Source organism: Tuber melanosporum (genome assembly GCF_000151645.1).
Source record: "Tuber melanosporum whole genome shotgun sequence assembly, scaffold_5, strain Mel28".
Lineage (NCBI taxonomy): Eukaryota > Fungi > Ascomycota > Pezizomycetes > Pezizales > Tuberaceae > Tuber > Tuber melanosporum.
The window spans coordinates 303,373-315,874 of NW_003299095.1; the positions used below are offsets into that span (position 1 = coordinate 303,373).

General features: G+C 48.9%; 1 protein-coding gene; it reads left to right on the forward strand.

Moving 5' to 3' along the window:
* The first annotated feature begins 1,919 nt into the window (after positions 1-1,919).
* Positions 1,920-12,056, forward strand: GSTUM_00008690001 (uncharacterized protein). XM_002840199.2 has 8 exons: positions 1,920-2,549; positions 9,570-9,704; positions 9,768-9,857; positions 9,914-10,068; positions 10,147-10,285; positions 10,335-10,584; positions 10,634-11,015; positions 11,071-12,056. Exons 1-8 carry the CDS (start codon positions 2,510-2,512, stop codon positions 11,650-11,652), a joined length of 1,773 nt encoding a protein of 590 aa, XP_002840245.1. The 5' UTR covers positions 1,920-2,509; the 3' UTR covers positions 11,653-12,056.
* The last annotated feature ends 446 nt before the right edge of the window (positions 12,057-12,502 follow it).

A 12,502-nucleotide genomic window follows, 5' to 3' on the forward strand; every position in this document is an offset into this window, starting at 1 on the left:
GATATATTCTTCACAGTGGAAACAATAACTTTGACAGGTAGTAATAAGTTGGAGTTTTTGTCATGAGACCTTGACTTTGAGGGTTTGGTTTTGTATATAGATAGACAATGCATGCAGCCAATGTTACAGTTTGGTTTTAAGGTGTCCTTTGCTATTTCACTCTTACCGGATTTGTGGCTAGTCAATGCACTTTATTGGTTAAAACACCCGATCATGAGCGATACCATTATTGGAACGGACAGAGCAAACCGGCGCCGTGAGTACATGTTGCTAATTACCGACCTCTAGACTTCGGTATCGATACACAGGAATAGTATCTTGCTGGTATGGTAACTCCAGAGTACATTAACCAACTTTTGTTCATGCCAAGCTTACCTTACATGCTCAAGTACGCTAGGAAACTTACACTTCTTTAGCTTTGAAAACCCCTACTGTTATATATACACCGGTATGATACTATGACAGCAGGATGCCGCAAAAGCACCGTACAGGTACGGGCAACAAGTCAAGATAATCGCAAGTTGACACCGACAAGAACCTCACTGCGAGTTCCATAAGGCTGGCTTACCCGAACCCGACACCAGAAAACTCCAGCCTCGCTTCGAAGCGGAACGTGAGTGACTATCCCATGTGAAGATTTTCTGGCCCCCGTCACAGCCTCAATACTGGAGCCGATATCGCACCCATTGTACAAGTATCTCTTCCCTTTTTTTCTCTTGCATGACAATAACACCGCCAAAAAAAACACTTGCTCGATTCCTTCCTCCCACGCCCCACGCGATATTCCGTAATTCCTGCACACCCCGCCTCCCCTAATCTCCCGACTTCTTCGGGAGCTTCCAGAAGGGTGACTGACTTTCCACGTCGAGGAGGCGCGATATGGAAAGGAAGGAAAAAAAGGGAAAAGAAAAAAAAAAAAAAAAACCACAACTCACGCCCTCCACTACCCAGCCACACGGGTAATGTACCCAAGCTCTCCCGGGTCCAGGCTTTGGATTAGCCTGTCGTGAGCAGCAACCTAAAAAGCGTTTCCCCCCCGGACGATAGAGCTGGATTTGGGAATTTGGCGTTTTTTTCTTTTCCTTTTTTCTCCTGTCATTCCCGCTCCACGACGGCATAAAGTGGGCCTGCCAGATAGTTCTAGTTGACTGTACTCGAGTATGGATACTGTTTACTCTAGTGAGATGGGAGGGATGGGTGGAATGTATGGGATGAAGGTACTTGTAGCGAGGGGGATGGGTGGCTTCGGTTCTAGGCATGGGTATGTACGAAGGTGTACGAGTAGCACTGAGTACTGGTATGATAATCGTAATTGAACGACGTTTGTGAAAGCAGAGTACTGTACCACCGCTATTGCATGACATTAAGATCTGAGCAAGAGAGCTGAATTTTAGCGCTATGCGATTGACAGTAGCTGGGCTCACGAACGCTGTTCCATTACAAACAGATGTCCATAGTAGTAGGTGTGACAGATGCGCGCTTCTTGATCCAACTCCGCGTTACAAGTACTGTGCCTTACTGCCCTGCATGCCCATCGGCCTGGGCTGTCTACGTTGTGAGCTGGATAGGTGCTGTGCCCCAATCTTCACTTCCCTACTACGGTGTCTACAGTATCAGAGCACACGATCCAACAACCGTTCTGTATCAGTAAATTTAGAAACGCCCCCAACACTCAAAGGGTGCTCAAGGCATCGCGGGGGATCCCGCCGTCACGATGGTAGGCTAACTTACTGTGCTCGAGTAGCTTCTTCCCCCGGACGAGGACACGATAATTTACCACTCCAATCAGCAGCGAGGCGGCCAGGAACCCCAACCTCCAACCGACAAACCCGCAATCGCACACGCACGTACCCACCCACCCCCTCACACCCGCTCCACGGTACGTTACGATATCGATTCCCCCCCCCGCCTCCTCCATCCCTCACCCTCCAAGCCAGCCAAGAATTTGCGAACACCTGAAGCACATGCACGCGCGCACACAATCGCTAAAGAAAGACAAAAGAAGAAGAAAAAACAATAGAGAGAACTTCACGGGAGAGCGGGAGCGATATACCCGACGTCCGATGTTTCGACAACCCAACCGTTTGGAACTTTCTCCCTTTCTCCCCCCCACCTTCCTCTCTCTCCTCCGGCCAAGTCAACGGCACTGCACTGGTATCGTGCCTAACTGTACGCCAGTCCGTGCGAGCTGCGTGAAGGGGGCCTTACGAGTACAAGCGGTGACCCATAGCAGCCTCTCCTCCCTGAATCTTTCTCATACGGTACTGTACCGGTACTCGCACAAGTAGGGGAGGCGGACATCGTTGCGATGATGATGTCCACGAATCATTTCTCGCGCTCCGAGTGCTGTACTTGTACCGACTGACAAGCTCAAGCTGAGGATCACCCGAACGGTAGTTGGGGGTGGGGCTAAACCAGAAAGCTACGAAAGACAAAACACCCCGCTGTATGGGAGGTTCGCAGCGTTACCCCCGGGCACAGTGCTGGCTGAGTTGAATATGGCAATGAAATGTGGGGAGCGAGGGGGGGTGCGGGATTGTTGAGACATAGTGATACTTCTCCCAGGCCATAAGTGCCCGAGAACGGCGATTAAAGAAATATATGGGGAAAAATATGTGGCTTATCTGAGCACCAATACAAATTACGGTATAAGATACTCCCCCCCCCTTGTTTTCGGGTACCTGCGGCCTAGGACAAGTACCGGAGGAGATGGCGGGTGCACGGTGTAATCTCTCCCGAATGGGGGGGGCAAAAATATGGTATGATACCGTATGTTGTTTGTAGAGTAGGGTGGAGTAGAACGGGGTGAAGGGTTGAGAATGAATGTACGGAGGGATGGGTTAGTTCCTGTTTTGGGATTGGGTTGTTTTGGGGTCAAGTCTTGTTTGCGAGTGATGGATTGACTGTGTTGCTACAGGTACATACCCTATTTACACAGTATCATACGGCAACTTACGGTGTCGCACTGGTAGGCCATCGCAAGATTTGTATCCTTATGCAGCGGTGGCGGTCTTGTTCACGGTGTCCTGCGATACTGGATTCCGATAACGTGCCCCAGTACATACCGAAAAATACTCTAAAGCCCAACGAAAGGTGGAGGAGGGGGTTCGGTGGTGGTAGGGGATCAGAGAGGATAATGGGCCGTCCCCCCCCTAGTTTTTCCCTTGTTATCCCCGTGTGTCCTTAGGCGTATTACGTTGCCTTGTTACTGTAGAGCTATCATAACTTTCAGTTATCGTGGATAGTACAAGTACTGTGCTGTACGAGTACGGGATCTAATAATTTCATCCACCACCATGCGAATATAATATATTTTATCGTCCATGCCCATTTGTCCCACGAGAACCCCACATGGCGACTTCCCCTTCAAGCCATAGGAATCTTATATCCGCATCACAATCTCCCAATCATTTCCCCAGAACGGTACAGTTACCAAACTTGGATCCGTGCACTTTTTTTTCTTCTTTTCTCTTTCGACCCCATTCATTTGTTTTGTTTTTTCCCCATACTTGTACCCCCATACCCCATCTTAATCAGTATCACACCCGTCCTAGAAGCGCATTGCAAGCCCAGATCTCGGCGAGGGGGGGGGGGGCGACTGGTGGCGTGGGATTGGAGGAATACCGCGGAGGTGGAGGGAAGGCTACAATAGGCATTACAAGTGTATATATATATAACTTGTATCATAGCAAGGGATGAAGAGGGAAAGAAGAAGAAGAAAAAGAGGTGGTAGTACCGTAGCTTACTTGTATGATACGATAATGATACCGAAACAGCGGGGAATATCAGGATTCCGGAGTACCATCGCTCGATGAGATATCTCTGTGCTTGTCAGGATTATCATAATTGTGGCCACGGTAGTAGCGCACATAGTTACCAGTAGGGTAAGTAGGACGGGATAGTTACGGCAAAACTTTACCCTATGTTGCCACCCCTCCTTTCCCCCCTCCCCCTATATAAGCAGTTTCGAATGAGGATCGGTTTCGCGTTAATATTTGCCTTACTGCCCAGACCAGGTGTCGTGACCTATCGATTGTGGAAATAACAAACCTCGACAATTGTTGTTTGTACTTTTTGTCGAGTGAGAGGGAGAAAAAAAACAAATTTCTCTCGGTGGAGAGCGGTATTTCGGCGGATCGATAAACTATAGGTTTTCAAACCTGGTCGGAATAGTAGTAAGGGGGGGGGAGGTGGCGGCTTGCGAAATTCGGGTTTCCAGGAGAGACTGAAAGTTGGTTGCTCAAGTAAGGTACTGTGCCAGGTAGTCTATCAAATTGTTGCGTTTGTTGGGATCCTGGGTCTTGAGAGCTTTTTTTCTGTGACTGGAGGGTATGATAGATAGGGGAGAGAGCTAGCCCATCATACAGTACGAGTACGATTGACTTTGCCCCCCTCTCTGTGATCTACGGGCGGAGAAGATTAAGGGTAGTACTGGTGCTTGAGAGCTCAGAGAATGGGAGAATTTACGCAACTCACCAAGTTTCATTCACAAGCTATTGATATTTGCTCCCCTCCACCCTTGTTTGTAATGATTTGTTCTGAACATTGGCTTGGTTTCGACGGCGGCTTGAGGTTGTGCCATCGGATGGGTTAGACTGCAGGTACTGTACTGTACTGTACTCGTACTCGAGTACCAGTACGAGCACAAGACCACGGAGTAGCGATGGCTATCTGAAGTTATAGGTTCATATTTATCCATAATATCGGCAATATTAAAATAGTATCGTATATCATATTAAAATATTATATTATTATGTTAGGTTGGAGAAAAATCTTCCATCAGGGCTCGGGTTCGTTTAATGCACCCCATCCTTTCCTCGAGCACTTCGATGTGCAGCGCGTTGAATTATTGCATGCGATATCATTTTTATAAATACCCGTGTTTATTGGGCCCCAATTGGTCAATCAATCGCTCGGATCGCGGTTGGCAAGACCACAATGATACTAATATGGAAAGAAAAAATAAAGAGCACACTGTTGATCCCAACAAACGTGCTGCAGTGGAGATTGGGGCTTTGGCGTCTGCCATCTGAAAGCCACCACTGCAGTTTTCTGGGGTGTATCCGAGAGCATATGATGTGCCGTATTGGAAGTACAGTGGTCTACGGGGCGCAAGAGCAGCAGCAGCAGCAGCGGGCAGATTTCGTCTCAGTTCGCTGCTCTTCACCGAGAAAGTTTAGTGGTAAAATGTCACAAGAGGGAAAAGAGTGACCGAGAGAGTTCAGTTGGAACCAACAGAAACATAGTTTCGCGGTATGAGCTTCGGAACTGCTTCGGATTGGCGCCGTAGGTCGAAAAACGAACTCCGCTCTCATTATCTTGTCGAGCCAATGCGAGTTCGGAAAGACCCTTTGGTGAGGGTATGGTGGCCTCCAATGACATTAGTATCGTCCCGATAAGGCATGCGATTCGCCGACCGGTTGCGATCACTAATTTCTACTCTGCTTTGTACAATACCTGGCGCCTGGAAATCCCGCCACAACGCCCGAGAGTAAGCTATCGGTCCTCGTCGTATGTCCAGTCACGGGGGCAGGCACAGCAAGTCAATTGCTGTTTATTTCGTTTTTCCCAGCCAAAAAGCAAGCTCTGTCTCCATTTGATCCTTTCCTCCTCCTCCTCCTCCCTCCCTCGGGCTTCCCCCTACGGTAAAGTGGCGTCATTGCCTTGGTTGGTAACTATCCGTTATCGGCACTGATACCGGGTGATGGACGGCTCTCGGCTTCTTATTATATGTTTACTTTTTGCGGATCGAGTTCCCCATCAATTTCTTGCGTTAGCGCTCTGAATGTCCTCCTTAGGAGTTGGGCGTCGTAGAGGGTAGAACTTTGATGTTATCTCAAACTTGGGGTTTGGATCTTTTGGTTGCGGGTTCCCTCTACGGCAGTTGCTTGGTCTCCCTCTTGCCATAGATGGGAATTTGGATTACCACCGAGGAAAGAGCGCGTTTAGTCAAAGTTAGTAATCCAAGATTTGCCACGGTGCGACCATATACAGTATTTCTCCCTACTAATACCGGTATTTTCCCGGCCTAGCGATCAGTCATAGAGAATGCAAAAAAAAAAGTCAATGCATGGGGTTCAAGCACGAGCATAGCCAAAAAGCACGAGCGGACAAGGCAGAAAAGAAGAAAAGAGTACCGGTATGTGGGAAGAAAGGAAGAAAGGGAGGCAAGGTAAGGAAAAAAAGAAAGGGTCAAACACTCTGGTCATCTCATCGGATTCCCGTCCTGCAAGGACGGATAATTCAGGAGGGAACGGTTGTCAGACAGATGCGCGGCTGAGAATCTCGTGGTTACCCGGAGGATTAGCAGCCCCAGTGTAACTTTTTGGATCTGCGGTCATAACTTAGAATGAGATCTGCGCAAAGCGGGCAGTATCGTAGGGAAACGCTCCTCACCCCTTCAACATATATATCTACCGTCTTGGTTTGCCTACGAGCACTGTGTGCGGGTACTGCATGGTAGGCTGTTTGGCTGAGGCTGCCTAGCTGATCGGGCGGAGAAAGGCATGCGAGGTAAGAAAGATGTAAGCAGTATCTAACGGCGTAGATCCCGAATGTCAGCCATTATTGCCGGTACGATATAAGCAAATTTTGGGGGTGGAAAAACGTGTGTTATCCTTTCTGCAGCTGCGGCCGGTTCATTACAGAATGCTATCATTTGGAAAGGGGAGACATTGGGTCAGGCTGTTTTGTCCGCCGTGGGAGGAGGGCGGAGGAAATAGAAACCGAATTAGTTTGTTTCTTTGCCTAAATTCGAGGTCTAGATTAAAAATGTACTCGAGTGAAAAGGGGGGAATTGGGAAAAGAACGCGGATAGGCTACAAGCAGATACGAGGGAGAAAGGGGGGGGATGAGAGGAAATCAGAGAGGGGCCAGGATCAACAAAGGGGACCCAATGGTACTTCGTACTTGTACCTTTTGTAGAAACACTTTCGAATAAGAAAACCTTTTCGTTTCGTTTCCCCACCCAAACCAATGACAAGGGTCCCCCCCTCCAGGAGCACCCGCACTTCCGTTCCTCTGGCTTGCCAATTGTTTAGTCTCTGCACCGTCGTTGCAGCGGGAATTGTTCCTTTGGTCGACAAAGTTCCTGTGGCATCCAGTCGCGCGGCCATTCAGGTTATCAAGCGCAGCAATTTCCGTGTTTCTCTTCAGGGAGAGGGGCCGAAGGTATACTTGAAAGAGGCGAATTATGGAAATGCCCTGGTTTTTAGACAATGGGTGACCCGAATCACACGTTTCGTTAGGGCAAAACGAGACATGACGATGGTCGCCATGTTAACGGGTAAAGCGTTTTTGCTTTTCTTTTCTTCATCCTTTCTTTTTTTCCGCGGTGCTGTACGGTACAAGTACAGTACTCGAGTACTCATAGGGAACTTTCATCTTTATCTTCATCGCGAGATTTTTTTTCCACATTGGCAACCAGGAAGCAGGTTGGGGCAAAAAATTCCGCTGGGTTATTGTCCTCCCCGTAGCTGCGGGGTCTTGCAAGCAACAGCAGTCACAAGGTGGGGGGGGAGCTGTTTGAGTGCTTTGCAATGGGTTCTCTGAGCGAAATTTTGCTTTCTTGGATGGTCCAGCCTCATTATGATCCTATGGTGCCAATATCCAGGGTGGGAATGGGCAGGGCATGGCTACGGTGCTGTACCGTACTAGTACAGTACAGGAGAGATCACAATACAGCCAAGGCTTAAGGCGGATCTTCCTCCATAGATCCAGTCAATCAAATCATTCCAGCAAATATTTGAGGCGGTAGGGAAAAGGAGTCAATAGTGCTAGCACCATTGCCGCGGTGCTGGTTGTCAATTACTGTACAGATGATAGCGGATGTGAAATCGGATGAGTAGAAAGAGCCCACGAGGAAAAGGTACAGTGGGCATCCGGCTGGCAGTCACGAAACCGGTTTATCCTCGCTCTTCTCGTGCTCGAGTGCTTTAATCACCGCCATACGTCAGTTTCTAATGGATAGCGTTAACAAAAGGCGCTTGAGGTGTTCGTGCAGTACTTCAGCTGGTAAGGCGGCCAGCACGGGTCGAGACAGAGACGCGGGGTCGCGATTGGTCAATGCAGGGCACGCACTGCCCTTTTCGTTTTCCAACCTCCCGCAGCTTGCACCCAGAAGCTTCTCCACAAGCGAGATCTCGCCGTAATGTACCGTTTGCCCCCCCGTTCAGCTCGGGGGAATATGTACTGTATTGTATCATACCCACATGATTCCGGACCTCGATTGAGAATGTTCAGGCACAACAAGTACCAAGGTCAGTGAGTGCAGCACCACTCCACCGGTATCACCCACGCTGGATCCGCGAAATTTTTAATAATAGGCATTCATGTGCAGATCTCAGGGCTTTGAGATGAAATGTGGTCTGCATAGTGGGGGGGGGGGGTTACTTGTAACTTATGGAGTTTATTATCATAATATTATTTGGTTGCGTGTGCTAATCGTTCTCGCCCTTGTCGTTCTTCTCATCCCTCGAGACCCAAGGGAAGGGGTACCTTTTGGATAGAATACCGGTAGAGGGAGGAGGGGTAAATTTAACCCTCACAAATTTTTTCCTCGGCAAAGGCTGGTCATGGTAATGACTGGACGCTTGCTGCCTGTCGCTTCTCCCTTCCTTCCTTGCATGAAGTTCCATCTATGATCCCCCCCAGTCAGGTAGACCGTAGTAAAATTTTTGTACAAGCAGCGATTCTGGTGCGATGTACTCGTACTAGTACTGGTGCTCGAGGTATCATCCTGCGGTTGGTACAGTGCCGTAGTAGCCCCCCATTGCTGGTGGTTACTCGCCCCATCTGTCTCTTGAACCTGTTTATTTTTTTGTTTTTTTTCAGTCGCTCATTTTTGACTGGTGGTATCATAGGTGCGGAGGGAAAAGGGCGGCGTTGGCTAGGTCCGGCGAATTTCGTGATCCGGGGCGTCAGCCCTCGCCTTCCACTTCTCCCACACCTGCCCTTCCTGCCCTTCCCCCCCCCCCCGGCAGACCCGACAACCTATCGTGTCTTAGGGGGACGCTCCTCCCAGACCGTATCCTTGTGAGCGACCATTCATGTCCCAAATATGCCAAAAGGGAGGAAAAAGTAAAGCGCAGAGCAGCATGGCCATGCGCTGGGGGGGGAAATCCCTTGGACTGCTCATAATAAGTATATATCGCGGCCAGCTCCCCCGCCGCGGGAGTAGCCGTCAAGGTAACCTTTCTGCCGGGTGCCTCTTGCCTTTACCATAGCAAGCCTTTTTTTCTTTTTTTTTGGGGTATATACTTGACACCCCTCTCACCCCCCCCCCCCAATTCGACTCTCGTTTTTTTTTGTTCCCCAAGGATTATATACAATCCACCGGGGCCATTCGTCATTCGTTTTGAATCGTTTCTTGATTGTCTGACACCATCGACTGCTGCTACTGCATATACTACCACCAGTAGCACCGATACTATTGCACTACTACTACTACTACTACTACTACTACTACTACTACTACTACTACTACTACTACTACTACTACTACTACTACTACTACTACTACTACTACGGGTTATTACAACTAAAGGGTTTTGCTTGTGGGAGTTTTGAAGTTTGTGTCCGTCTCGTAAATCGCCGGGTATTCTTTCCAACCGAGTCTGAAGAGTGGCTCCCAATTACGAACGGAATGGCTGCAAGTTGCCCTTCACCGTTTGTCCCTGGGAGCGATTATCCGGAGAGTGGAGGTGGTAAGTTTGACCGCACGACCACTAGCCCCCCCCACTATCATGTCTTACTGATGAATCCCTCAGATACAAATGCTAGAATTTGCCTACCGATGATCTCCGGCGGAGGAACGTGCTGCCTACCATGCCCTAGACAACAATGGGTATACCCTGATAGTGAGTTGTCCACCAAAGTTGGGCACTGGGGCTTTCGAACTAATGGGGTCTCTTAGATTTCCAGCACTTAGTACGCTACTCTACAAACGTGAATATTGTGGGCGTAGGGTGTTGCGTTTTTATGCTGCTTAGTTTCGCGATATTGCCGGTTGAATGCACACACAGACACTACCTGAGCGTGTGTCTGGTGTTGGCTATAATGCTAATGCAGGTGCGCGTGGCTCGATGATTTTGGATGGGATAGGATGGATGGGCAGATGAGATGGAATGGATGGGCTGACGATACTAGGTATCTTTCATAATACCTATGGGGAGCTCATCGACACAGTGCTTTGACAAGATTACACCTCACGATATGTATTCGAGCATTAATTGTGCTCTTTCCGGTGCCTTCTTATTAGGTGGAGGATGGTGTACAGTCATGTGGGGTATGTTTGCTCAACTCGACCGATTTGAGAATCCGGCTGACAAGTCTAGTTTTCCTGCGGACGTTATCACTGCATCTTCAAATTTGTTGGCAAGTAATTCCTGGACGCCGCTTCTTCCTCACTGCACAGGCCGCTGGATGGTCGATACCCGTGGTTTTCTTGGCTGTAGCGCTATCCATAACTGGGGTATCGTTCCGGTTTGGTGAATCATGTCATATCAATTCCAAGGCAGGGCTACAGACCTTCTGGGGACCGCTCTTAGCGGTGGCCGCGGCATCTATCGTCACTCAGTCAATAACGTGAGTGGTTCTACTGCCGTCCAACCAGCACGCAACTGACGAATAATAGCTTTGGTTACTGCATCCAGGTCTATCTCCGCAGTTTAATGGAAGAGAAAGAAGCAACAGAGCTACGATCGCCGCTGCCATATGCGACGAGTGTCAGGACCGTGACCGCAGGACAGGCTTTCAAAAGGATTCAGAGGGTCGTAGTGCTGCAGTGGAGGGGGATATTCGTGGTTGTTTTGATTCTTGCAGACGTGGTATTTTTTGCGACAGTTTTCTTGCAATTTGATGGGACTACGGAGAAGACGCCGGAGAATGTGCAGGCAGGGTTCAAGTGGTTGATGTGTTTGCTCCAGAATGAAGGAGATAAGGGGAAGTGTTTAGAGGTTGCGGCGGAACTTGTAATACCTGAGGCGACTGCCCTAGCAGTGCTGTTCTTGTTATCGGTAAGTTGCCCACTCGTACGTGGCAGTGGTGAGGTTTGATCTAACGGTGGTTTAGTTTAATGGAATCTGGGCTCTCATCCTACTTGGCAATATCTCCATTTTCGTTGGCTGGTATAACTTCTTTAAAAACATCCTTGTTCGGAAGAAGCCAAATGACGAGTTCGTCTCCTTCAACGCCAGACGCCCCCCCGACGATCCATCGTATGAAATGCTCGATTCAGTAAAGTCCCCATCGACACCTGGATGCTTTCACCCAGCAGTCTTGAAACCCGGGCAGGATACCAGCCTCTCACTTTCAATGCCGAGGGAATACAATCCTAACACGTTCTCAGCACTACTCAGGGGCCGCGCAGACAGCGATGCATACAGCCACCCGCCAAGATTAAGATCTGAGAGCTCATTTTCTTCACCACCCTACACACCATTCAAAGACACTGAAGCAACTGGACGAACGCCCCCAGCGCCATATTCACCGTCCAAAGAGTTTGACTCGGCGGGCCGAAATCCTTCCCTGAGCGGAGGCCAATTTTCGCCGTATCAAGATCATCGCGCGGATTACAAGAGCGAAGCATCAGATTATGTTTCCTCACAACCACCTCAATATCCTCCTGATGCAAAGATTGGAGTGGCTTCATAGAGGCCCTCTATTAGTTTTTTTCCATTCTTTTTACATATTAATTCGATAATTTGCGATTTAGCGGATGGGTTTGGTGTATCATTAGGTTTTTTTCTTCTTCATATTCTAGTGGCTGCATGGGGGATGGTGGTTCTTTTCATGTTTCATTCTCTTTGGGGGGTTGCTAACAGGCGCTATCTCTTCTATGTTTTGCTTTGCTTGAGCGGGGGCGATCTGGTACAATCATTATGGTATGAAATTGGCTCGCTGGTGGAAACCCGAACGAACTTGTCTAAACCATTCTTTCCCCTTTCCTTTCTTTCTTACTGTGGCTTTTGTGGCCGTATCCCCCCTTTTTTTTTGTATATATTGGCGTAACGTGGGATTTGTTAATAGGGAGATGAGCAAGAGAATGGTTTCTTCCACATGGGCTGCTCCATTGGTGTTTCTACGCTTAATCCCTGAGCGTGCACTGCAATGGCGGAACACCCAAATACAGCACGCGACCCACCAAAATACACAGCTACCACTGATTGGCGTGCTAGCTAGGATTACTAAGATTGGGCCAATTAGTAGTGACTGTGTATTTGGAAGTGGTGCGTGTCTAGTTGTTCCGCGATTGTTCGAGTACTGTAGTCGACTTGTGTGGTCAGGGATCCGCAGCTCCAACCGGTAGGGTACCCGTACTGTGCTGTGGCGTACTGTACCGCACGACACGAGAATCCATCGATGGCGCGAAAACTACAAGTACGGTACTCGTACAAGTAGATGACTGGACCAGACCAGAGCTGAGAAGAGGTCCACCACCGCGCAGGGGTCTACTTGTTTGTTTTTCGTTTTTCTTCTCTCCTCTGCTGTGGTAACATATTTC